Consider the following 21887-nt stretch of genomic DNA (forward strand, 5'->3'; position numbering starts at 1 on the left):
GGTACACCTTGCTGAAACTGGGTTGTACCTCTGGGTTGTTTACACCAAATTCTAACATTACCATCCACATTGTGTAGCAGAAATCAAAACTCAGCACACCAGGAAACAGTTTTTTCAATATCCTATTGTCCAATTTGGGCAAGCCCATGCAAACTGTAGACAGGGTGACTCAGTTTGTGCAATCTGAGCCTGCAAATTGCAGACAGGGTGAAACAGGGTGACACACACTAAGTGACACTCTCTGTGTCACTGGCCATTTACCTCTGACCTCTGGCATCAACAAGGTATTTTTGCCCAGACATCCGATACTCACCGGATACTTTTTCATTTTCAGACTGTTCTACAGGTGCGTGTGCAGTGAAATCCAAATAGATCAGCAGTTTGTGAAACACTCACACCGGCCATCTAGCACCAACATCCATGCAACATTCAAAGTCACTGAAATCACCTTTCTTCCTTATTCTGTTGCTCAGTTTGAACTTCAGTGACTCCAACCATGCCTAATTTCCTAAATACACCGAGTTGTGATTGGTTGCTTAGAAATCTGCGTAAATAAGTGTACCTAAAAGTGGGTGGTGAGCGTACACATACATGTAGAGTTGCTTTGTTTAAACTGAAATCACAAACTACAATTTCAATCATTTCACTGCCCTCTGGTGGTGGATCAGTGGAAATAAAAGCCACCTTGTCCGTAGTCCTTCCCAGTCACAATAGATTTGGCTCCAAGGAAGTTGAGCTGGCGACACAACACCTGGGCGTCAGCCATGTCCCAGTTGTCGTCACACACTGTTCCCCATTTCCCATCATGGTAGATTTCCACACGGCCCTCTGACACGTTCTTAGAGCCAAACAGCCTCACATCACCTTCCCGTGGCTCATGATTTCTGTCTATTCAACATAATAATATATTCTTTTTTAAAAAAGCCAGAGTAAATACATACATTTTTATTTCATATTGAACAATATTAATATTGTTAGCTCATTTTGCATCCTGTAAAAGATCCATTAAAGCAAAATAAAACAAAAAACTATTTTTATGACACTCTATTACAACCCTGAATTTTCTATTTTGCTTTTTGGCTTTTGTTGCTCTCTGAACCTTTGAATTAATTAAACACACTTTTATTTATATTTTGCCAAGAAACTACAACAATGAAATGACCGTCTATGAGTAAGCACTGGGTGACAGTGGGGAGGAAAAACTCCCTTCTAGCAGGAAGAAACCTCTAGCAGAACCAGGGAGGGGCAGCCATCTGCCACAGCAGCAAGACATTAATAATAACTGACAATAACTAATGATTAAATACATATTGGATAAACAGAGTGAAAACACTATTTCTCCTGTATCTTGGTTGAGATAAAACAAACAAAAAAGTAAACAGGCCTTTAATTCTAAAATCTAGTTAATGACTAAATCTGCCTCCCTTTTTAGGAGACACAACCTCGTGAGCTATTTGTTCTGAAAACACTGAGAAAGCAATCAACCGCTGCTGTATCCCACAAATGACTTCATTCTGTGTATAAAAGGTGCCTGATATGAAGTACATCAGTTAGAAACTATTCCAAATCAGCCAGTACATTCATCAAAGATAGTCAAACAAGACTGCATGTAAAGAGAGCACAGTCAGAGCTTCAGGTCTCCAAAGCCCGAGAGCCGTTACGTAACTAACTAAATGATCATAGTCATTACATAACTTTGATACTAACGTATATTATTTACACTTTTTTATTATTATGTGTAATTATAAAACTAGGAATATACTTAAAAGTATTTGTGGTTTGGATTACTCACTCAAAATGTCAAATTTCCAGAGACATACAGAAGTAGGAGAAGACAAAGACTATTTCGAGGCGGGAGCATTTCCAACAGCTAGTGCACGACTCTAACACAAAGACAAAAAAATAAGAAGCGGCAAATGACACATGCTCCATCTGCTTTACTTTACGTCCTAAAATTATCCTCCAAAGAATAAATAATCAACCTGCTCAGTACTTCCAAAGTGTTACTATATATTTCCATGAGATAGAGAGGAAGATCTATTCAAATTCAAACTGATAGCACAAAAAATTAAAAGCTGAAACTTTAAATACAAACTTACCTAAATCCTTACGTGCAATAAAAACGCATTACCTTCTTTCCTGTGGTTACGAAGTTGTGTTTGAGGTCTGTGAGCACATACCTGATTGCACAACTGCTCTTGGTTTAACAGGAACATGTTCAAAACACAATGTCTAACTTTGGCAGATTGTGTTTTGAACATGTAAAAAGATATGACAGGACTCAGAAAATAGGAATTACGATTTTACTCAGTCACCTCCCTCCACACACACACACACGCACACACACACACACGCACAAAAAAACAAACAAAACTACATAGGATAAAATCACCAAAACAGTCTTCAAACAATATACAGGATTAAAAACAAGGCTTTTGCTATCCCACTGACAATACTCGTGTGGACAGAGTGATACTGTGGAAAATGGAGCAAAGGGGAAAAAACCTTAGACCTTCTGAGTGTGTATAGTGTGTGCATAAAGATGAATTTATCAGGGGAAAAAACCAAAGCAAATCACAGTCTGATAAATTAGCTTTTGTACATTCATTATAAGAAAGGCTACAGTACTTTTTAAGCCCACATTTGGCCTAGGAAGAACGCAGTCCACCACAACCCGATCCGCACATTCTTGAAACTTTACTCTTTCAGCCATTAGTTCTTTTATTTGTATTGACGATGTCGCTTCAACAGTTGGAGTTATGTGTTTTAGACTCAATGAGGAAGCAGCGAGTGCAAAAAGTTCAACAGTGACTGTAAACAAACTAGAACCACAGTGAAGTGGCCTCAAGTGTGAGTGTCTCTGTGTGTGAGCCCTCTATATAAACTCCAAGCCCTCATATTTTACATCCCCGATCTTAGTTTCAGGCAAAAGGATGCGCCCATCAAGTGTGAAGGCCATAATGTACGTGGCAATCTTCCCAGCGTCCTCTTCAGACTTGAGCGCCAGGATGATCTGGTCATCAGTGTTGGGGACAAACTTGAAGGAGGAGAAACCGTGGGTAGGATTAAGTACACCCACTCGGCTGACTTTGATGTCGTTGAAATCTGGCGAGCAGCTAAGGACGAGGTTCGTGCCGCGTCTCTCGTCCGCCGTCTCTTCGTAGCGCTCGCTGCTCGCGCGGCGAGGAAGGAAAAACCAGCGCTGTAGGGTGTCGCTCCATGCTGCAGACTCGTGAATCAAATAGCCTGAGGACATTCGGGGAAATACGGTAATGAGTAAAGCACGGAGATGGAAACGGAGGCGGCTGTTAGCAAGATCAGATCTGCGTCTTTACCTGGTTGCTCTATCCCTGCGGCGGATTTCAGGGATTTGTACTTGGGAACCCAGTTCTTGTGCTGTACGTCGCCTCTGAAGCCCACGACTTTCACCCATTCTGGATTGTTGTTGACAAATTCGCCTTCAGTGGTGGTCCACTCTTTCCCGAGACCGCCAACATACAGGTGCTCGTCCTTCACTGCCAGCCATTCGGCTTTGAATCCTATCAGACGAAGGCACCATGAAAATGCAAAGCAAATGAAAAGTGGAAACAAATCATCTAAAAGTACACAAGATCGAACTGTTTATAACAGAGATATCAGTGCAACACCAACCTTTTGCAACGCTGCCATCGCCATCGGGTAAGATGACCCAGGGTACAGCCTTTTCTCCATCTATATGGTAGACTACACCCGTTCTGTCATCGACACTGTAAAGCTTCCCATTGAACACCACCAGCTCAGACAGCTCCATGCCCCTGCCTTTCTCCGACAGGTGGCTTTCCAGCACCACCCTGTCAACATCCCATTCAACAGCCACCTTGTCACCGCTCTCTGACACCAGCAGGTACCCCCGCCGCATGTAGCTGATCCACGTCATCTTCTTGTCGCTGAGAGAGCTGGTGTCCAGGTCAGCGATGACGCCGATGCGATAGCGGGTGCCCTGCGACGTGCGCTCGGGTGGACTGAGCGGATAGGTGTCATTGTACTGCAAATCCGACTGGTGGCCGTCGCTCGGGTTGACTCTCCAGCTGCGTGAGCCGTAGGAGCGGTACCGTAAACCCGAGCTGAAGTGCATGAAAAGCAGCAGGATTAAGGCCACAGAGCCAGCTACTGCCACGATGGGCCTCCACTTAAGGCGGAACCGGGGGTCGGTGGCATTGGCCATGGAAGCCAACATGGGGAGGCCTCCTACGGAGATACGCAGCGGGTTCATAGGCTCATTATGCTCAAGTCGAGTATAGCCTGGAGAAGCAGGCATGGGGGAACCAGGCTTGGAGTGACCTACAGAAAAATAGAGAGAATGTGAGTTCACTGTCAGAGAGGCCACTGGAAAATACTTCAGTCTGGTTCTCTGGTGTCAACATGGAGGTTATCGGAGATCCTTTTTTCAGCACCAAGCCACAGTGAGGTCATCTATTCACATAAAGTTGCTCTAGCCCAGGTGTGTCGAACTCCAGGCCTCGAGGGCCGATGTCCTGCAGGTTTTAGATGTGTCCTTGATCCAACACAGCTGATTCAAATGGCTAAATTTCCCCCTCAACATGTCTTGAGGTTCTCCAGAGGGCTGGTAATGAACTAATCATTTGATTCAGGTGTGTTGACCCAAGGTGATATCTAAAGCCTGCAGGACACCGGCCCTCGAGGCCTGGAGTTTGACACCCTGCTCTAGCCCTTACGAAATGAACACGTATCATACCTGTGAGCAAACACCAAAACTACAACAATGGGGTTGGTTGATCCTAAATCCCGAGCAAAGGTCGCAACCTCGGCTCGTAGTTAAAACACGACTTTCCAAAATGCCAACGCAAAAGTATTAACAAAAAAAATCGAAAAACGCCAATTGGTTTTTTAACCAAAAGGCTCATTTTCGTCATTTCTCTTAATCCACAAATGAGAGAATGAACGCAATTAAAATAATTAACTTCAACTTACACACTTCCATAAGCGATGGCAGGCAGATGACTCATTTCAGGTTATAGCTTCATTCTTTTTTTTTGGTTTAATTATCCTACTAAGTGTTAGAGTCAGAGCGGAAAAAGGGAGTCCACTGGTTGAACATTGATTGCTTAGAAGGAGGAAGAAACGGCTCTAGGTGAATATCAAATACAAATACGGGCCATCAAGCGCCCGACAATGAGACTTGTCGACGTGGTGATGGGAGGAGCTTGCTCTGAGGTAATAAGAGGGCGGCTGAACAAGTTATTCAGGAAGTACACAATCACTGAGCAACTGTCACACTGATGAGCTGTCACATGTAGTGTAATGATATGGTAAACATGAGTGTTGAAATGTACAGTGGCCAATAATTCAAACTATCTATTGATTTACTGCAGAAAGTCCAGCCGCTTTAAAGATATATTCAGACATCTTCTGTCATATCTGAATATATCTGATTTTTTGTGTGCGTGAGCCGTTGTTCAAATATATAAAGATGGCTGAAGAAGGACAGAGAGTACAAATTAGTCATTCAATAAGCTGTCAGAAAACTGAAAAATCCTGCCCTACCAGCTGTCCAAAAGCCCATTGTATTCATTAAAAATATATAAAATAAAGATTGTTACAATTGGATTAATCTGTCAGGACCTTCTGTCCCTTCTTCCCTGTTTTTATTTCAGGTAAATCATCCAAACTTGTGAAGTTTTCACCCCTTTTTGAATTGCAGCGTCCTAAATATTTTGTTTTCGGATAAAACACGTGATAGTGAGATAACAGATAAACAGCGGGATTAATTGGGAATAATTTAAACAACGCATTTTTATTTTACTTTACAAGCTCACGTACAGCTGAAAGGCCTGTAACTTGGGAAAACTACATTCCTGTTATTTGCTTACACACCCAATAAACTAGTGCGTGTGACCTTTCAGCTGAATCAACACAACCCAAACACAGCAGTGGAACTGTCCGCTGTTAGAGGGTCTCCTGAAAAGCTCTGCAACCCTAAAGCTCCTCTGAGCCCAGCTGCCGCAGGATCATACCCCGAAACCTGAACGCGTTTCTTAAAGGGGAGCAGGAGCTGAAAGGCTCTTTCATACGAGGGCCCTGAGCCAAACAGCCGTCCGTTGTGGCAGCAGCATCGGGTCTCCCTCTCTGAGGCCCGCCACTGTACCTAAACTCAGTGAGTAGCTGAGAATAGAAACAGTGTTGCTGATTGACTGTTGGTGTAAAAATTACTTGTGCCCCACAACACAATCAGATGACGCGGCTTACCCCTTCGTCTCCTCCTGCCCGCACGCTGATCCTGTGTCATTAAGTTTACTCCACAGGTCCTTCCACAAGTAGTCCTGAGCTCGAAAGCTGTCTTTCTCCCCACTGATCATTTGCACTGCAACCATGACTATGTTGTTACAAAGCTTGTGAACTTTACCTACACTTGGAGGATTATCACCAAGTCCAAAGGGGCAAAGCCTTTTGAGAGACAACGCAGTTCATTCAGTTTGTTATTAATCACCGCCTATGAATGAACAGCTACCGAGGGTTACGAAAACCTTTATTAAGTGCTCAGCAACTATCGGCATAAAGGTGAAAAGCCACAGCCCTGGACATATGAATAGAAGTTAGCTGCAAACCTACAATCAGAGGCGTTCCTGTAATGTAATCATTACACTGAGGACTGCGAGCAGCATAGTCGCACAGGAAACCTCACTGACTCTGAGACGCAGTAATGTCTGTTAATAAGTGATTAACACCTTCTGGACTTTAGTTGGAAACATGTTAAGAGCACAGACAGCTTCTTAAAAAGCAACCTTTCAGCTTCTCAGCCCGATACTTTCATGTTTCAGATTCCCCACGCAGTGAAGATGACCTAATAGACAAGACTACAGCGCTGGGTGATAAGAAGACACTTAAAAGTTTGGGATGAATTTGAAATAGCCTTTGTTTTTAAAGAAAAGCACAGACGTTTCCCTCTAATATAACACTGAACTGCTTAGAATTGGCATCCTAGCTGATGGTGATGATGGTGAAAGGCTGCTCATTGGAATGATCACGTTCCACTTAGTTAAAAAGCTGACGGCATTTCTCCTAAAATGAACCAATAGATTTGGCTAGTTGTGTCTCTGCAGCTGCACCGCACCTCAAAACATCCGTTTAACAACATCAAACAAGCAAAATTAAAAACGTAAGAGTTCAACCTGAGCATCAGAATGGGGAAGAAAGGTCACTGAAGTGCCTTTCAACTTGGCATGGTTGCTGGTGCCAAACTGATGATTTTTCCACACAACCATCTCTAGAGTTGTGATCCCTAGAGGATGGTCCACAAGGGAGAAAAATACCAGTGAGTGGCAGTGGGTGGAAATGCCTCTCAGAGGAGATTAGTCTGGGCTGCTTCAAGTCGTTAAATGAGCACTTATTGGAAGCAAGGTATGCATGTCTGAATGCACAACACATTGCCCCTTGAAGCAGACGGGCTACAGCAGCACAACAAGTGAGATAAAGACTCCAGGAACACTTGTGGCCTTCATCGGGGTCATTCAGGCCACAGGCCGAAATGTGTTGGCCTGCTAATAAAGTTGTTCCCTAGTGTTTCATGTGTTGCTGGAGTCTTCACCTCACCAGGTCCATAGTGTGCCATGGACCTCTTCACGCACCTTGGAAGTAGGTGAAGTTGTGCCAGAAACGTTTGGATCTCTACAGCAGCAGAAGACCACACCAGGTGTCTCTCCTGTCAGCCAAGAACAGGAAACTGAAGCTACGGTTTACACAGGCTCACTAAAACTGGATAATAGATCAGAAGAATTACAATCAGACACATTATAGTCAAGCATTTTAATCTGTGTTTGCAGGTCTCTAAGTTACTTGAATAATTTAAAGTTCTCTAAACCCACCCCTGCCTGGTAGCAACTGTGCATAATGTTGAATGAGTGTCCTTTCAAGCGCCTCTCTGACCATAAACTTGCCTCTGTGCTCCCATAAACGATGACATCTGGTAAGGCTGACCTTCAAAGTGTGTGTGAGGCCAATAAACACTTTTACTGAGTACTTTAACTCGGGTTTTAAATGCCCTGCGTGTCAAGGAGCCACAAACAAATGTGCATCACACACTATGGACCTGATGTTACGTGGTTGCGCTGTCTGCAGATTCCCAGAAGATAACAGAAGCTGCGGGTGAACCAGGACAATACCCAAGTTTTTATTTCCAGGCCTTTAAGCGCTGAGACACTAAACCTGTAAGGGAATTAAATGTCTGCCGGACCATCATAGTTGATTTTCTCGGTGAAGAAGGCGAAGCTTTTGGACTGACACACGCAATCATCTCATTTGCAAGCGTGCTTTTAGCTGCTGTGGCTCTCTCCTGCCAGGAGCGCAGAGGTTAAAACGCAGATGCCGTCAGTAACGGCCACCTGAAACGTTTCCGATCAAACCCCTCCTCCCGCTTCGTTACTCACCGCAGATGTGGGATCTTCAGCTCTCAGTCCGCCGGTGGTCGGAGCTTGGATGTCATTATTGTGTCGCTTCCTTCCTCGGCCCCTTTTCCTCTTTTTGCGTTGTCCGGACAGCCGATCATTACTTCCTATGTCAGTTTGATGACGACAGCACCATGTCGTGCTTACGTGTAGTCGATGCAGAGGGAGGGGGGAGAACGCTGCCTTCAGGGGCTGTCGGAAATATGATAACTTAAAGTTTCAGCCTACCTGTGAGAATTATTATACTTTAATAATGTTTTATGGATTTCTTTAGAATTTAATTTAGTTTTACATACATTAAATAATGCAAAGAAAGACCAAAATTTAAACATGTCTCTCTATTGGTGAAAAAAAAAACAGAATAAGGAATACAAAAGAGACTTTGAGATGTTTCATTTATCTATTTAAATATTGTGTGTTGTGGATGTTATTTTTTACGATGCATTTTAGAATCTTTTTTTATGTTATGGGTTGTGTGGCTGCTACCTTGGCCACGAGATCACATCTATCTTTGTTTCTTTTACAGGTTGTGTTTATCACATTTAAGAAGTTCAGGACATGTGTCACATACACACTTTGCTCAAAGGTATAAAGGCTTTATACCTTTATGCATGCAAGCCTTTATGATAAAGGCTTACAGTACTGTAAGAGATAAGCTACTATTCCATGTTTATTATGATTCATATTATTGGATAGAGAAGACAGGTGTTAGAATATGAGCATTCACTCTAGATTTTGTGTAGATTTCTCAAATAAAAGTATAAACCGGTGTCTATTTAAGTTTGTTACAATGAAAATTCTGCCGTAATTAAGACAAAAACCTAACTTTTAATATATTTCTTTTCTTTATTGCAGTTCATTTGTAATTGATATTTTTATTTTATCCTGTTTTAAGCCTTACTTTTTAAAAATCCCCTTCAGGGTTGCATCAGGAAGGACTGCTGTAAAACTCAAATCAAACGTGGAGCTTCCCGTTGTGGTCTCCTCTTAAGACAAGGGAGCAGCTTTCACTTCTACTTACTTTTATTTTAACCTATAATGTATTACTCAAATCTTAGTACCACAGTTGTTGTCTGGATCCTGCTGTCTCCACACCTCAAGTGTTCCTCCACATTTACTATTCAAATATTTGACAAAGGGGCAGAGGCAGGAACTACACACAGTCTTGGCTTTTTCTTTTAATGAAGTCTGACTCAGAGTTTTAAAACCTGTTTTTATTTGGCACACTCCGTCTGATACAGGATCACTGTGCAAGGCACTTTAATGAGGAACATTTGCAAAGCGGTGACAAAGCAAAAGTGCAGAGGAGAAGAAAAAGTAATGTGGAAAATGATTCAATTTGATTGTCATGTACCTGAATTTAACAGTATTAAAAAAGAAAATAAATACCAAATTTGCCACAACATCAAAGAATTGCTAAACCTATGGCTGAGACATTTATGGCATTGATTACTTTAAAAATCCTAAGCAAAGAATTCAACAGAAGAATCCAATATAAATCAATCAAAACACCTGTAAAAGCCAAACTATAAAAAGAAACGAATGTGACAAATTAAAATGTCAAACAGAAACAAACTGAGTTTTTCAGTGCATGAAAGCCTATTTAGTGGTTGATTACTTAATAAAAAGACACAAACACGCGGCATTACAGTAGTTATAGACTTCCGATACTTCTGATCTACCAACTAAACGAATAATATGAGTTTGCAATGTGGTGAAAGAGCAGTATGTTTGAATTGCAGTTATTGAAGTAAACAATAAACAGTTACATATTCAGTAAAAATTTTCAATGCAAACCAGATTTCCTAATGAACTACACTAAGTCTAACCTTTCTGATAATTAGTGCTTTGATAGGAACAGCAGCAAACTGCACTCGCAATAGTAACTAAAGGAGGCACTGAAAAATCTGCAGCGGTTTTGGTACAAAGGCAACTCAGGCGTGGCCATGCTCTCTCTCTCATTTTTTTTTTTTTTAACCAAGACAATCACCTGCTAGCAAATAAAAGAACATCTTTAGACTTTACCCGCTGTGAACAACACAGCAAAACTTCCACCATTGCAGGAAACTAAAAAGATATCAGTGCACCCAGAAAACCAAACGCGTTCAGCAGGAACAGAAGGGGGAGTGCACAGAACGGTCCGGCTCTGTAAAATAAACAACTGGCACACATATTTAAAAAGAAAAACTTCCTCATTTGATTCCTGCCTTTGAATCTTAGTCTTTCAATAAGATGGAGGCTGATACGCTCCTGGAGTCTCCTGGGTGTTGGAGAAAGGTGACTGCTGATAGCCAGAGGGCCCGCTGGTGCTGGAGTAGGGGCTGCTCTGGTAAGGAGCATTGTGGTCGTTGGCTGGGTCTCTGTATTCCTGCTCGAATTCATTCACTCCTTGGCGATACCTTGCAAGTGCAAAGTAGGTCAAAAGGCTCTGTAGAGAGAACTTTGAATTAGTGCTAGGATCTTTTATCACAGCAAATTCAAAGCTAACGCGAACTCTGCCTCAGCCTCACCCAGGTGATGATCGAGAAGAAGGAGAAGGCAATGACACCTCGGGCAGCGTCGGCCACGACTTGTTCGTTTGTCGTCTTGGACCACAGGCTCGTCAGGACGCAGAAGCAGATGAACCACAGGAACGTCCACACCGCTGTCAGGTGTTCACAGGAGAGAAACATGTTTCATGTGTTAACTTTAAGTCTCACTTCCTGATTTATGGCACAGTTCCTTCATTAAACTATGTGGTGAAAAAATGAAAACCAACTCTTACCAGAGAAAGCAAGATCACTTATTACAATGTGTTTTCGGTCTTTGGCATTGCTGATGTTCGGGAAGTAGGCATCTAGCATGAGGAACAAAACACAAGCCAAGAAGGCCAAGACTCCGACTCCCACCCCGTAACTGCAAGCACTGTCAGAGTTGTGGAACATGCACTCGTTTTCATCTTTTTCCTTCGTGTTGGTGTAGCCTTCGGCTGTGATGGTTGCAAAAACCACGATAGAGAATATCTGCAAAGACGGGACACAAAAAGGTCAAGGCCAAGTTTAAGCCACGCAGCTATGGAGTTTGCGAAATTACCATGACTCACATTACAAGAAAGCTTCTTTAATCAAAAAAATAATATCTGTCAATCCAATCTAAACAAGTATAACGCCACCTTTTCAGCTATTCGTGACCCACATCCCCTTTTTCATAACACAGCTAACATGAAAAACATTACACAATTACGTGACACAAAATGAAAATACTACTTTTAAAAGGCAACCGAATCACCGAGTCACTGTTCACTCATGTTCTAGCTTCTTAATTCATGAAGACTTCATGCATTTTGTATGATTTTGAACAGGTTTTAAGCATTCTTATAAATACTCTACATGAAGACATCTGAAGAGAATATGAACTTATGGACAACCATTTGCCTGCAAAACCATGTTGGTTTTATTTATAACATTTGAACACTTAAACTTTCCTACATTAGTTATTATAGTTTTGTATTCTTTTGAATTGTATTACATAGTGACTTTTCATTTTTCTTTCGGTTTAGTTTCAGTTAGTTTCCAGACTGGATTGACTTATTGCAGTTTACTTTATATTGTTTGAAAAGGTTTTAGTTTAATATTTATAAATTTCAGTGCTAGTTTTAGCCTTTGTTTTGATTATTATTGTATGGAGGGTGTATGTCAGAAGCGAGATTTAGGAAAATCAGTGCAGTAACCTTTTGAAAACAGTTGATTCATAGTTTTAGTTAAATAAAATATCCTTGTTTTCTACCAGTCTTGTTCACAGATGTAGGTTTTCACTAATAGGCCCACTGAACTTAAATGCACTTACCGGAAAGCAAATACTGTAGCACAACCTTTACTTGTCTGTTTTCTGTTAGTATTGCTTTTTTTCTTGCAAAGCACTGTGAAGGTATGCTTTAGTAACACTGCATACTTAAGCTTCCACTGCAGTGCCTGCACATTAAGCATTTCCAATCACCTGACAACTGGAGTTGACTTGACAACAGATGACGGCGGAAGCTTCAATTTCTGACAATTATCTAAACTATAAAACTACAAGAAAAAAAGCAAACAACTCCTGTTGTTTTAACCTGTCTCGTTTTTAAACCACGGGAACACAGAAACTTTAAATTAAAAGTCTGCAGATCGCTTATCATCATGTGGCAGTTAGTGTGGTGACACAGCACTGGTCAGTTGCTAGTTATTATTAGCTACCATCAACCAGAGCCACAGAAACACCTTTTTTTACACTTTACTGAAAGCTCATTAAAATGTTTAAACGTGACACTCAGATAATGTCCCGCGTTGACCGCACAAAAAGCTAAAAAAACAAAATTTTCACTAATTTGGGTGGGCGCTGGCAGCGCACATCTGTTAAGCTAAACTCAGTGCAGTGACAGCTGGCTAACTGTGATGCTAACGTTTCCGTGAAGTCACTCACCCAGCTCAGGAAGCGCAAAATAGTTTGAGGCTGTTTTAGAAAGTTCGCTAAATCAAAGGCGCCACCGGCCAAAGAGGCCCCGTAAGCACTGTTCTGCATTTTCCCCGTGAAGAAAACCCCGACAGTCAGACAGTTTAAGGACAAACTGACAAGTCTTCCTGTCACAACTGCGGCAGTTTCGATTTGTCAAAAAAACTTCCTCAAAACTTTTTTAACGCCGCCCCTGCGGCGATGCGTTCACGGGACTCCCGGAAGTTTAAATCCTCAACGCCGTGGATCTTACGGAGGCCGTGTTATTATGTAAACCTTGCTTTACCGTGTTTGGTGTTCAAGGCCCCTTTTCCCACCCAGAACTGCTTTAATTCTTCATGGTACAGATTCAACAAGGTGCTGAAAAGATTTTAGTGCATATTGACATGATAGCATCACACAGTGGCTCCAGATTTGCAAGCTGCACATCCATGATTCGGATGAACCAATCATGTGAACGATTCGAACACATCCCAAAGGTGCTCATTGAGCTAAGATCTAATGACTGTCGAGCACTGAATGTGAGGTAAAGAAACCAGTTTAAGATGTTTCTGACCTTTACCTGTCAGAAGATGGTAGTCATAAAGGGATGGACATGGTCAGCGAGGTTATGGCATTTAAATGATGCTCAGTTGCTACTAAGGGGCCCTAAATCTGCACAAAAAATAAAATAAATAATAATATCCCCACACCATTACACCACCGGCAGTAGCCTATACCACTGATACAAGACAGGCTGGGTAGACGCTTTCATGTTCAGAAATCAAGAATCATCAGTCCAGGTAACAGCTGTCTCGTTTTCTTGAGCCTGTGTAAATTGTAGCCTCAGCCTCACGTTCTTAGCTGAGCTGACAGGATGCCCATGGGGTCTTCTCCTACTGTAGCCCATCTATGCCAAGGTTCAAAGTGTTGCGTGCTCTTCTATATACCTTAGTTGTAACAAATGGTTATTTGAATAACTTTTGCCACAGATGAGCACAAAAAAAAAAAATCCCTCATCAAAAAAAAAAATCTAATACATTTTTACACAGCTGCATATCTGTTACATTTTTACGTGCTGATTTTTTTTTCCATTTCACACAAACACTCATAATCAACAGATTTCTACTAAATTATCACTTCACACTGAGATGAAAAAAGAAACTGTTTTGCAGAAAGGGCAGGATCAAGTGTCCCTGAACCCTTCCTTAGTTCTACTGCAATAGTGCTAGGGTGCTGGGGGCTTTCTACGATGCAATTAGTTTTCCGTTTTCAGTCACCCATGCACCTCTTTGTATTTAATCATTAGCTATTTTGATTGTTATATAATAATAGACAGAAGACACCTGATTGTTTTGGGGTTCTCTCTATTATTGCAGGTCTTTACCTTACAATATAAAGGCAATTGTCATGATTTGGTGCTATATAAATAAAACTGAATTGAACTTAAGAGAACAAAAGGGCAAGTATTTGAGCACCACCAGGAGTCTATCTGCCTATCAGCTCCAAGCAGCCTGGATATTCTTCTTTGGCATCAACGAACAGTGCTGGGGTCTTAACTCAAAAACGAATGCATACACCTGCGCTTTTGTGCAATAAAAATAAAGATACTGTTCACATCTCCACTCCTCCCCTTTGCCATCCGTTGACTGTAGTGCAAGCGCACAAGGAGAAAAAGGCATGTTTGATTTTTATGTTTTATTCCTTTGCGCCTTTGTAACGGAAGTAATGACATCACTTTAAAGTGGTTACTGAATTTAGTACAGCATTACATTATTACCTCAGTGCTGTGTATTTATTGTCCTTCTGCATTCAGTTCTCATCTGATCTCTTCCTTTCAATAATTAGCTTATTTTTGCAAGGTTTGATTTATTTGTGTCCTATATTAAAGGACTGAAGGTATTGTGCTAGTCCCTCAAATTCACTACACCAGAGTGAGAACGGTCATTTCTAAAACAAGCACAGGGCTGGAAATAGCCATTTAACCATGAAGTAACCAATCATAATACTATTCACTCACCCACTCATAGGTAACCAAAAGGTCACGCACATTGAAACAAATTACAAAGCACAAACTATTTGCCAACAATGGTACAAAAATAATTATACAAGAAACAATGACATATACTCTCAAATGCATGAAATACAGTACTACAATACATTGGTTTTGACTTTATTTCAAAAGCCTGTATATTTTTTCCTGCAACTCATTTAGCTTCCTAATATAATGTTGTAGTTTGTTATTATGACCACTGGAGGGTCAACCATAACTCAAAATGCTCATCTTATTCTTCCAGATGTCTTGAATGCAAATACAAATGTTTCCAGTGGAAAAAAATGAATTAGACGTATTTTCTATTATTGCTGTTGTGATTGTGTTACAGTTATTCATATACTTTGTCCCCATACAAAGAATGGTCATGAAATGTTATAGCAAACAACTGAAAGGAAACATTTATGTCTTTAAAGAGTCAAGAAAGACTAACCTAACCTCCTCCTCTTTGCTCTGTATTCATATTCAAATGATTAAAGAAAAAAAAAGAGATCGTAAATCAGGAAGTTGTTAATACCCCAGCGGCTATGATAAAGGTTGTGGCAGGATGTCACAAGTAGCAAAGCAACACTGTGAGGTTATCACAGAAGAAGTTAGACAGTGTGACAAAATAAAGCATCATACTCATTTGCAGATAGTTTATTTTCAGAAGTGCAACACAGCACTGCTCCACTACACAGCAGACTCGTGTTTGAGATAAACGGTGATCATCAAAAACCATGGATTACAATGTGAACATTTGTGAAACAGATATCGACTACGAGTAAGTCTCTTTAAAAAAAACAACTATTTTATATATATAATATATATAATATATATATAATATATATATATATAAATATATATATATATATTATAATTTTTTTTTTTTTTTTTTAAATATTTTTCTGTGACGTAAGTAAGAATAAAGATGTATTTCCTATAGCACCTTTCCAGGTAAAATTACAAAGTGCTTCACTTCAGATAAAAATAGCAAAAAGGGGGAATAGACAATGAGACACAATAACATGCTACCTAAACTCTAGTTTGCAGTTTATTAATTTGGTTTGTCAGAGAAAAAACATAATGAAACTGTTACCACAAATCAACATTAATTAGATTAGGGTATTTCCTGTAAACATGTTATTTATGCACTAGTTTGCCTATAAAAACACATAATTCACATGTTCAAGGCCTGGGATAATAGGTGATGCGTTTAATGCCAGAGGAGTGCCGAGTGTCTGTTTTAACCATGACTAACGAGGAACACACATTTTCTCTAGTACAATTTAAAAATGTCTTGTTACACAGCTGATACAAACAACGCATACGAGCCTGAGGAGCAGAGCTTTTTCTAATCCGAACATTTTTTAAATAATCAAATGGAAAGTCTTTTACAGACGTAGCTTCTCATTGGTTGAAAATGGTTGAAGTAAACTGTAAATAAACAACAAACACAGACAGGCTCCTTTTGTTTTACTTTTAGTAGCCTACATGTCCAATCTGTTTGGCTGCTGAAAGTCAGTCTCAAAGTTAATATTTGCTGCCTCGAATCCAAATCTCACCTGTGTGGGGTTTGAACAATCAAAGTCTATGCTGTACAGAGGGCACCGTGGGAGAGAGAACATCTATTCAGAATTTCCATTTCCAATGATTCTGGGAAATAAAGCAGTCAGCCACTCACAGGTGTTCAGGTTTACATTATACCTTCCGTATGCAACGTACGCCAAAACAGCCTGTTGAGAGAAATTTGAATTAGTACATTAATTGTTCGCACAAGAGATTCCAAACCAACTGTGAGTTGTACGTCAGACATACCCAGGTGATGATTGAGAAGAAGGAGAAAGCAACGGCAGCTCGGGCAGCATCGGCCATGACATATTCGGAGTTAGTTCTGGTCCACTGGTTGAGCAAGACACAGAAACAGATGAACCACAGGAAGGTCATAGCCGCTGTCAGGTGATTCAAAGCAGAGAAACAAATTCAGGGGAAAAGATTACAGCTGATGAAAGCTTCAAGTTATGACAGGCTGCACTTCCTTCTTTTGTACTCTTTTGTTCCTTTAATGAACTAAATGGCATAGCAGTTAAAGCTGACTTACCGGAGAAGGCCAGATCTCCTTTGACAATGCGATCTTTCGCTGTGGCACTAGAGATCTTTGAAATGATGACGTCCAGGATGGGGAACACAACACAAGCCACAAAGGCCAGGACTCCAACTCCCACCGCATAGCTGCATGCGCATTCATTGTTGTTAAACATGCAGGTGGCATTTGTTTTACTCGTGGGGCTATAGTAGCCTTGGTCTGAGATGGTTCCAAAAACAACAATGGCGAATACCTGCAAAGTGGAGACACTCAGGGTTCAGTCCCGGGTGAAGTTGCAAGATCATGACATTGCAGCATTGCAAGATTATGAAATTGCAAGAAAGCAGTCTAAAAAAAGAAAACAAAATAGAGACGCCTTTCTGAAGAAGTAGAGCTCTGTCAACATCAACTTGCTTGCCTACACAGAATATCAAACATAAAATAAACATGTTTGACATTTGTCCGGAAAAAAAATATTCACATAGTCCTGTAGGTGGGGCACTGCTCTGGACTACAGATCGGTGATTGCAGAGAGAAATCAAACTACTAACCTTCCACCTGTTTTACCTCCTCCTGCTGCAGCCACGGCAAACACTAAATAAATATATGAATATAAATACTTTAAAGCATTGACTTCCTTGTTTGTGATAGTGTTGATTTGCATCTTTAGTTGTCAAGTTATTTTTATATAGTCAATTAGCTACGCTTACTATTGTATGGTTAAGAGAAAGTGCTGCTTAAAATTTTGTGCTATGAAAAAGGAAGCGCACCTTCTCTGACTTTTAAATGTAAATTTCAACTACAGGAGCAAAAAACTTTAAAGCCTTTAAGACATGTCACTCATCATCAGGTGGCAGTGTGGTGACACAGGATTATTTGCTACTATCGGTCGTTGCATAGTTTACATTTAATTTACAGTTAATTAAAATGTTTAAACCTGTCTACACTGGGTGTTCATGCCTCATGTAGACAGGTTTAAGCACATATATCTAAAAGCCTGCATTAGTCACTACTTTGCAGTGAGTAATGTGGCTGGCTAACTCTGATACTAATATAATTTCACTCACCCAGCACAGGGTGCGCAAAACAGTCTGTTTTATAAATCTCCTCCAATCAAAAGAATCATTATCCAATGAGGGTAGATTGCCAGTGTTTTCCATTTTACTCCACAAAAATTGCCTATCAGACAGTTTTAAGTTAAAAAGAAAAGCCTTCCTATTACAGTTGGGTACTTTCGATTTGTTGAACAATCTTGCTGAAAAGCACCTCGTAGGTGCCGTGGAAACTGGCCTTACAACATGCTATGCATTAGTGTGAAAAAAAGAACAGGTTAATCTCGTTTGCAATGCATCTGCCAAGTGGATGAAAAGTTGTGAAAATGATGAACACGACACGCACACGCATGCGGAGATGCCAGGCTATAACTGACAGTGTTTCTACTGTGTTTTTATTCTTTTTTATCCACATCTGCTTTTACTGCATTGTTGTGCTTAAAAATGAAGCCATTGCCAATCACAGGTTTTCCAGATTGCAGTTTTGCATGGTGATCAAAACCTGACGACACTTTTCTGTGTTCGTAATTCCATCAATTCTAGCAAAATGCCCAACACAAAAAACGTAACCTATGGTCGAGCCGCCACTGTGTTTTAGAACTCTAAACACTCATATCTGCACCTCTGTCGTTACGTCTTGCGTACATGTTAACCATGATTTGAACCAAAAACTTTCCAATCTGGGTTCATCGCTCCATCAGACCTGCTGCCACTGATTTTCACTCCACTTCTTGTGCAACTTGGCATATCTCGGACAAACACTGAAAACATTTCTGATGAGGTTTCAGTGAATAGAAGATGGATTAAATAAAGTTTCGAATGCATCTTTTAGGTCCTGTTTTTGGTCTTACTTCGAAATTTTTTCTATTTTTTATGGATTTTCAGATCCTGTCCATTTGCTGTATATATTATTTCCTTTTCCTTTTACGCTCGCTGCTTCTTCTTTTGTGGTCCACTTGTTCAATTTCCTCAAATTCGTAAGGACTCACTGACCAACATGCAAAGGTATGCTTTTTTAAGTTTTCAGCTAATATATAGCTGTTTGAGCTAAAATATACAAGAGCCTAAAGATACAATTTAAAATGGTCAGTCGTGGTTGTTTTCTGAGTTGTCTTTTATGTGTGGACATAACGCTGTTTCCTCACTTGAGTTAGGGGCCATTTTTATGCATAAATGATGCAAAGTTAAGAGTTAGGCGGCGTAACAGATGAAAAAAGCACTCCCCTGAAAATAAGTGAAAAAGCAGCCAATGTCCAAAGAAAAACTCCAAAAGCTATTCATATAAAACAACATGAGCTATAAGTCCTCTTCATGTTGGTCAAAGGTTTTGGGGACTTTTGGTCATTATTCTGTTTACTCCCTTGTAGGAATCTGGCAGATGGAGAACCAGCTCAGGATTTCTCCTTCAATCCCATCAATGAGCCAGAAACCAGCACCCAAAATTGCCCTGAAATACTGGAGATGGAAGTCTTTAAAGAATGCACAGGTACAATGACTCAGTGTTTGCTGTTTACACCCCAGCGAAATGTTAGAATCCAATTTCTATCTGTAGTTTTATTTTTGATCTACAGATTATAAAACCTATAAAACCTATCATTTCGTAGATGTACAGTCAAACAGAAGCAGTTACACGAGTGACGAATCACACGACAGAGAAGAGATCAGCCATCTGCAGAGACACGGCTGGTCGGCTGCAACGGTAAAGGTGCTCGCCTCGATGCCTAGTCGCACTGCAGGTGAGGGGAAAATCTCTCCGTGCTGTCTAAATGTTTGCTAGGATTTATTCACACGTGTTAACTACAACATTTGTTCAAAACGAAATTCCTCACCCACACAGAATTAAATAAATCCCGGCGAGTGCGATATCAGGCCTCATCCCATGAATCTCCTCACCTCTCCAGACCAGTCCAGGGTGCCTCTGTTCTGGCAGAGGCGGAGGAAATCAACACTGAAGGTGCCATTTGCTATTTTTTGACAGGTGTTAACAAGTGTTTTCGTTCTACTTTTAACCCTCTCACTACAGTGAGATCTGACCTCTCTTATTCCACAGATTCCAATTTGTGCGCCGCTGAAAATAATATGGACCAGCTGGTGTCCAGCCTCCAAGGCCTCTCAGTGAGTGAAGGCACCCGCAAGCTGCGAGCAATGCCACTTAGCTTGGCAGATAAGATCGAAATCCGGTATGTGAGACACAAACCACTGGCGTGACCAGAGGAGTCGTGCAATGGAAATCACAATCAGTACTTTACGTCATCTTCAAGAATCTTAGAATCTATTTGGATGGCGTCTTACCATTTTTCTCCCTATCTTCTTCTAGAAAAGTTGCTTTCAGTTTAAAAACTGAAAGTTCATTCATCGGCAGAAATATACCCTGCTACACTCATCTAAGCATGTACATTTCAATGGTAAGTGCAAACAGCGTACACAGTGATAAGATTTCGCCATGTGTATAGGCGACACGCTCATGTTCCTCTCCCCTCAGACTTGGCGCCACTGCCTCTTTAGCTGCCTGCCCGTCTTCAGTTCGTTCAAATTGTGGCATTCAGCCTTGAAGACACTGAGCGGACGTTACGGAACCGGTGTGCTGTCCTACTTCCTTTTTCTGAGAACACTCCTGTTCCTTAACCTTCTCCTCTTTGTCATCACTGGCTTGTTCCTAATCATCCCACAAGCCATCAACCCTCCTCACAGTCCTAAAGCAGACTTCAGTGGTATTGAGCTTCTCACGGGCACGGTGAGATGGCTGTACATCATGTCCCAGCTGTATTTACAAGCTTATTTCAGCGACAAAGAAACCAGAGCTATCTTTAATGTTTTCTTTGACAGGGCTACTTTTCTGACAGCTTGATGTTTTACGGCTATTACTCCAGTGAAACGTTACCTGGAGACCAATACCGAATGCCAGCAGCCTATTTCTTTACCATCGGCTTCACCCTCTTCATTATCTGCATCATCCTTGTGTACAGGTTGAACTCTAACTCAATTACTTATGCTTTAATTCTATTTTTGTTGTGTCTTTTTTTTATACTGTTTTTTTGGGGTTTTTTTTGACAGGTTGTCCAAATCCTTCGGAAAAAACTTTCAAGTCCTCAAATCGAACAAGAATCTGGCTGTGAAAGTTTTTTCTTGCTGGGACTTTAAAGTGAGCAAGAAGATATCTGTCAGACTCCAGTCTGAGAAAATCAGCACTCAGCTCAAAGTACGACCTTATATGAATACTCACTGAAGCGTGAAACGTTTCTTTTGGTTCTTGTTTTGTTGAAATTATTTTTAAAATAGACCAAACCAACCAAGTTATTTAAAAAGGGTTTCTTTACACTGAATGCTCTCTTGATGATTCTTAGCAACAAGTATTTCAGTTTTTGCAGCAGTCTTTGTCAGTTTGACATCACACATAGTAGTGTTTGTGGTTATCGTTTGCTCACAGGAACCTGATCACATGTTCACGTGTTATGTCACCCTCGGGGCCATGTCCTTAGTTTAAAAAGAATAAGCACCCTATTCGAAAGGCTTAGTTTACAAATGGTGCTTTTCCAACAGGAGCAGCTGTCTGAGATGATCAAGGGAGAAGACAAAAAGACCTGCATGCAACAACTTCACCGCCTTATTGTTCATCTGTTGGCGTGGACCGCATGCTTAATAAGCATTTTCTTGGGCACCATAGGAGTGCACAACCTGTCAGGAAAAAAATTCAACATCAAGGTACATTGTTGGGAAAAGGAAATGGTAGCATTCATGCACAGTCAAGCACCACTTTAAGTATGTAAATTTTAATTCCCCACCCACTGTGGTTAGCTACTTCTTCTTTTCTGCTAGACCTTTTGATATCT

General features: G+C 40.8%; 4 protein-coding genes across 7 annotated transcripts in view; 1 reads left to right on the top strand and 3 right to left on the bottom strand.

The window, feature by feature from the left end:
• Nucleotides 1-1431: 1431 nt before the first annotated feature.
• On the bottom strand, nucleotides 1432-8602 carry cant1a (calcium activated nucleotidase 1a). Of its 3 annotated transcripts, none has more exons than XM_042226374.1 (4): nucleotides 6247-8417; nucleotides 3652-4320; nucleotides 3336-3539; nucleotides 1432-3246 (listed from the first exon to the last, which is right to left on the bottom strand). In XM_042226374.1, exons 1-4 carry the CDS (start codon nucleotides 6284-6286, stop codon nucleotides 2876-2878), a joined length of 1284 nt encoding a protein of 427 aa, XP_042082308.1. In that variant the 5' UTR covers nucleotides 6287-8417; the 3' UTR covers nucleotides 1432-2875. The 3 variants fall into 3 exon arrangements, with proteins under 3 accessions (XP_042082308.1, XP_014193524.1, XP_005936235.1); XM_014338038.2 differs by lacking the exon at nucleotides 6247-8417 and adding an exon at nucleotides 4972-6222; XM_005936173.3 differs by lacking the exon at nucleotides 6247-8417 and adding an exon at nucleotides 8424-8602 and having other exon boundaries at nucleotides 2290-3246.
• A 1825-nt stretch (nucleotides 8603-10427) lies between these two features.
• On the bottom strand, nucleotides 10428-13275 carry syngr2a (synaptogyrin 2a). The gene is made up of 4 exons (XM_005936174.3): nucleotides 12879-13275; nucleotides 11206-11443; nucleotides 10952-11085; nucleotides 10428-10869 (listed from the first exon to the last, which is right to left on the bottom strand). The coding sequence occupies exons 1-4, from the start codon at nucleotides 12975-12977 to the stop codon at nucleotides 10666-10668; spliced, it is 675 nt and encodes a 224-aa protein (XP_005936236.1). The 5' UTR covers nucleotides 12978-13275; the 3' UTR covers nucleotides 10428-10665.
• A 2234-nt stretch (nucleotides 13276-15509) lies between these two features.
• Nucleotides 15510-21887, top strand: part of LOC102313687 (transmembrane channel-like protein 6) — a 13804-nt gene continuing 7426 nt past the window's right edge. For both annotated transcript variants that reach the window (XM_042226367.1, XM_042226366.1), the window contains exons 1-10: nucleotides 15510-15703; nucleotides 19425-19543; nucleotides 19662-19793; nucleotides 19895-20011; nucleotides 20108-20237; nucleotides 20375-20462; nucleotides 20540-20791; nucleotides 20884-21023; nucleotides 21112-21256; nucleotides 21598-21759. In XM_042226367.1, coding sequence (XP_042082301.1) covers nucleotides 15660-15703; nucleotides 19425-19543; nucleotides 19662-19793; nucleotides 19895-20011; nucleotides 20108-20237; nucleotides 20375-20462; nucleotides 20540-20791; nucleotides 20884-21023; nucleotides 21112-21256; nucleotides 21598-21759 — 1329 coding nt within the window. In that variant the 5' untranslated portion in view covers nucleotides 15510-15659. The remainder of the gene's footprint in view (nucleotides 15704-19424; nucleotides 19544-19661; nucleotides 19794-19894; nucleotides 20012-20107; nucleotides 20238-20374; nucleotides 20463-20539; nucleotides 20792-20883; nucleotides 21024-21111; nucleotides 21257-21597; nucleotides 21760-21887) is intronic.
• LOC102313380 (synaptogyrin-2) lies at nucleotides 15820-19092 on the bottom strand. Its single transcript, XM_014338029.2, has 4 exons — nucleotides 18073-19092; nucleotides 17021-17258; nucleotides 16738-16871; nucleotides 15820-16655 (listed from the first exon to the last, which is right to left on the bottom strand). The coding sequence occupies exons 1-4, from the start codon at nucleotides 18163-18165 to the stop codon at nucleotides 16548-16550; spliced, it is 573 nt and encodes a 190-aa protein (XP_014193515.1). The 5' UTR covers nucleotides 18166-19092; the 3' UTR covers nucleotides 15820-16547.

The sequence above is a fragment of the Haplochromis burtoni genome, unplaced genomic scaffold (assembly GCF_018398535.1).
Source record: "Haplochromis burtoni strain Fernald_Lab_line unplaced genomic scaffold, NCSU_Asbu1 Contig_209, whole genome shotgun sequence".
NCBI classification, from domain to species: Eukaryota; Metazoa; Chordata; class Actinopteri; order Cichliformes; family Cichlidae; genus Haplochromis; species Haplochromis burtoni.

Excerpts from the sequence above, each read along its gene's own strand:
- cant1a (XM_042226374.1), bottom strand. The coding sequence starts at position 6,286 with ATGACACAGGATCAGCGTGCGGGCAGGAGGAGACGAAGGG. Across the intron at positions 4,321-6,246 it reads GGGCAGGAGGAGACGAAGGG|GTCACTCCAAGCCTGGTTCC; the intron begins GTAAGCCGCGTC and ends ATTTTTCTGTAG. Across the intron at positions 3,247-3,335 it reads CGCAGGGATAGAGCAACCAG|GCTATTTGATTCACGAGTCT; the intron begins GTAAAGACGCAG and ends GAATGTCCTCAG.
- syngr2a (XM_005936174.3), bottom strand. The coding sequence starts at position 12,977 with ATGCAGAACAGTGCTTACGGGGCCTCTTTGGCCGGTGGCGCCTTTGAT. Across the intron at positions 11,086-11,205 it reads AAGTGATCTTGCTTTCTCTG|CGGTGTGGACGTTCCTGTGG; the intron begins GTAAGAGTTGGT and ends AACACCTGACAG. Across the intron at positions 10,870-10,951 it reads TCTTCTCGATCATCACCTGG|AGCCTTTTGACCTACTTTGC; the intron begins GTGAGGCTGAGG and ends TTCTCTCTACAG.
- LOC102313380 (XM_014338029.2), bottom strand. The coding sequence starts at position 18,165 with ATGGAAAACACTGGCAATCTACCCTCATTGGATAATGATTCTTTTGAT. Across the intron at positions 17,259-18,072 it reads TTTTGCGCACCCTGTGCTGG|GTATTCGCCATTGTTGTTTT; the intron begins GTGAGTGAAATT and ends TCCACTTTGCAG. Across the intron at positions 16,656-16,737 it reads TCTTCTCAATCATCACCTGG|GCTGTTTTGGCGTACGTTGC; the intron begins GTATGTCTGACG and ends TTCTCTCAACAG.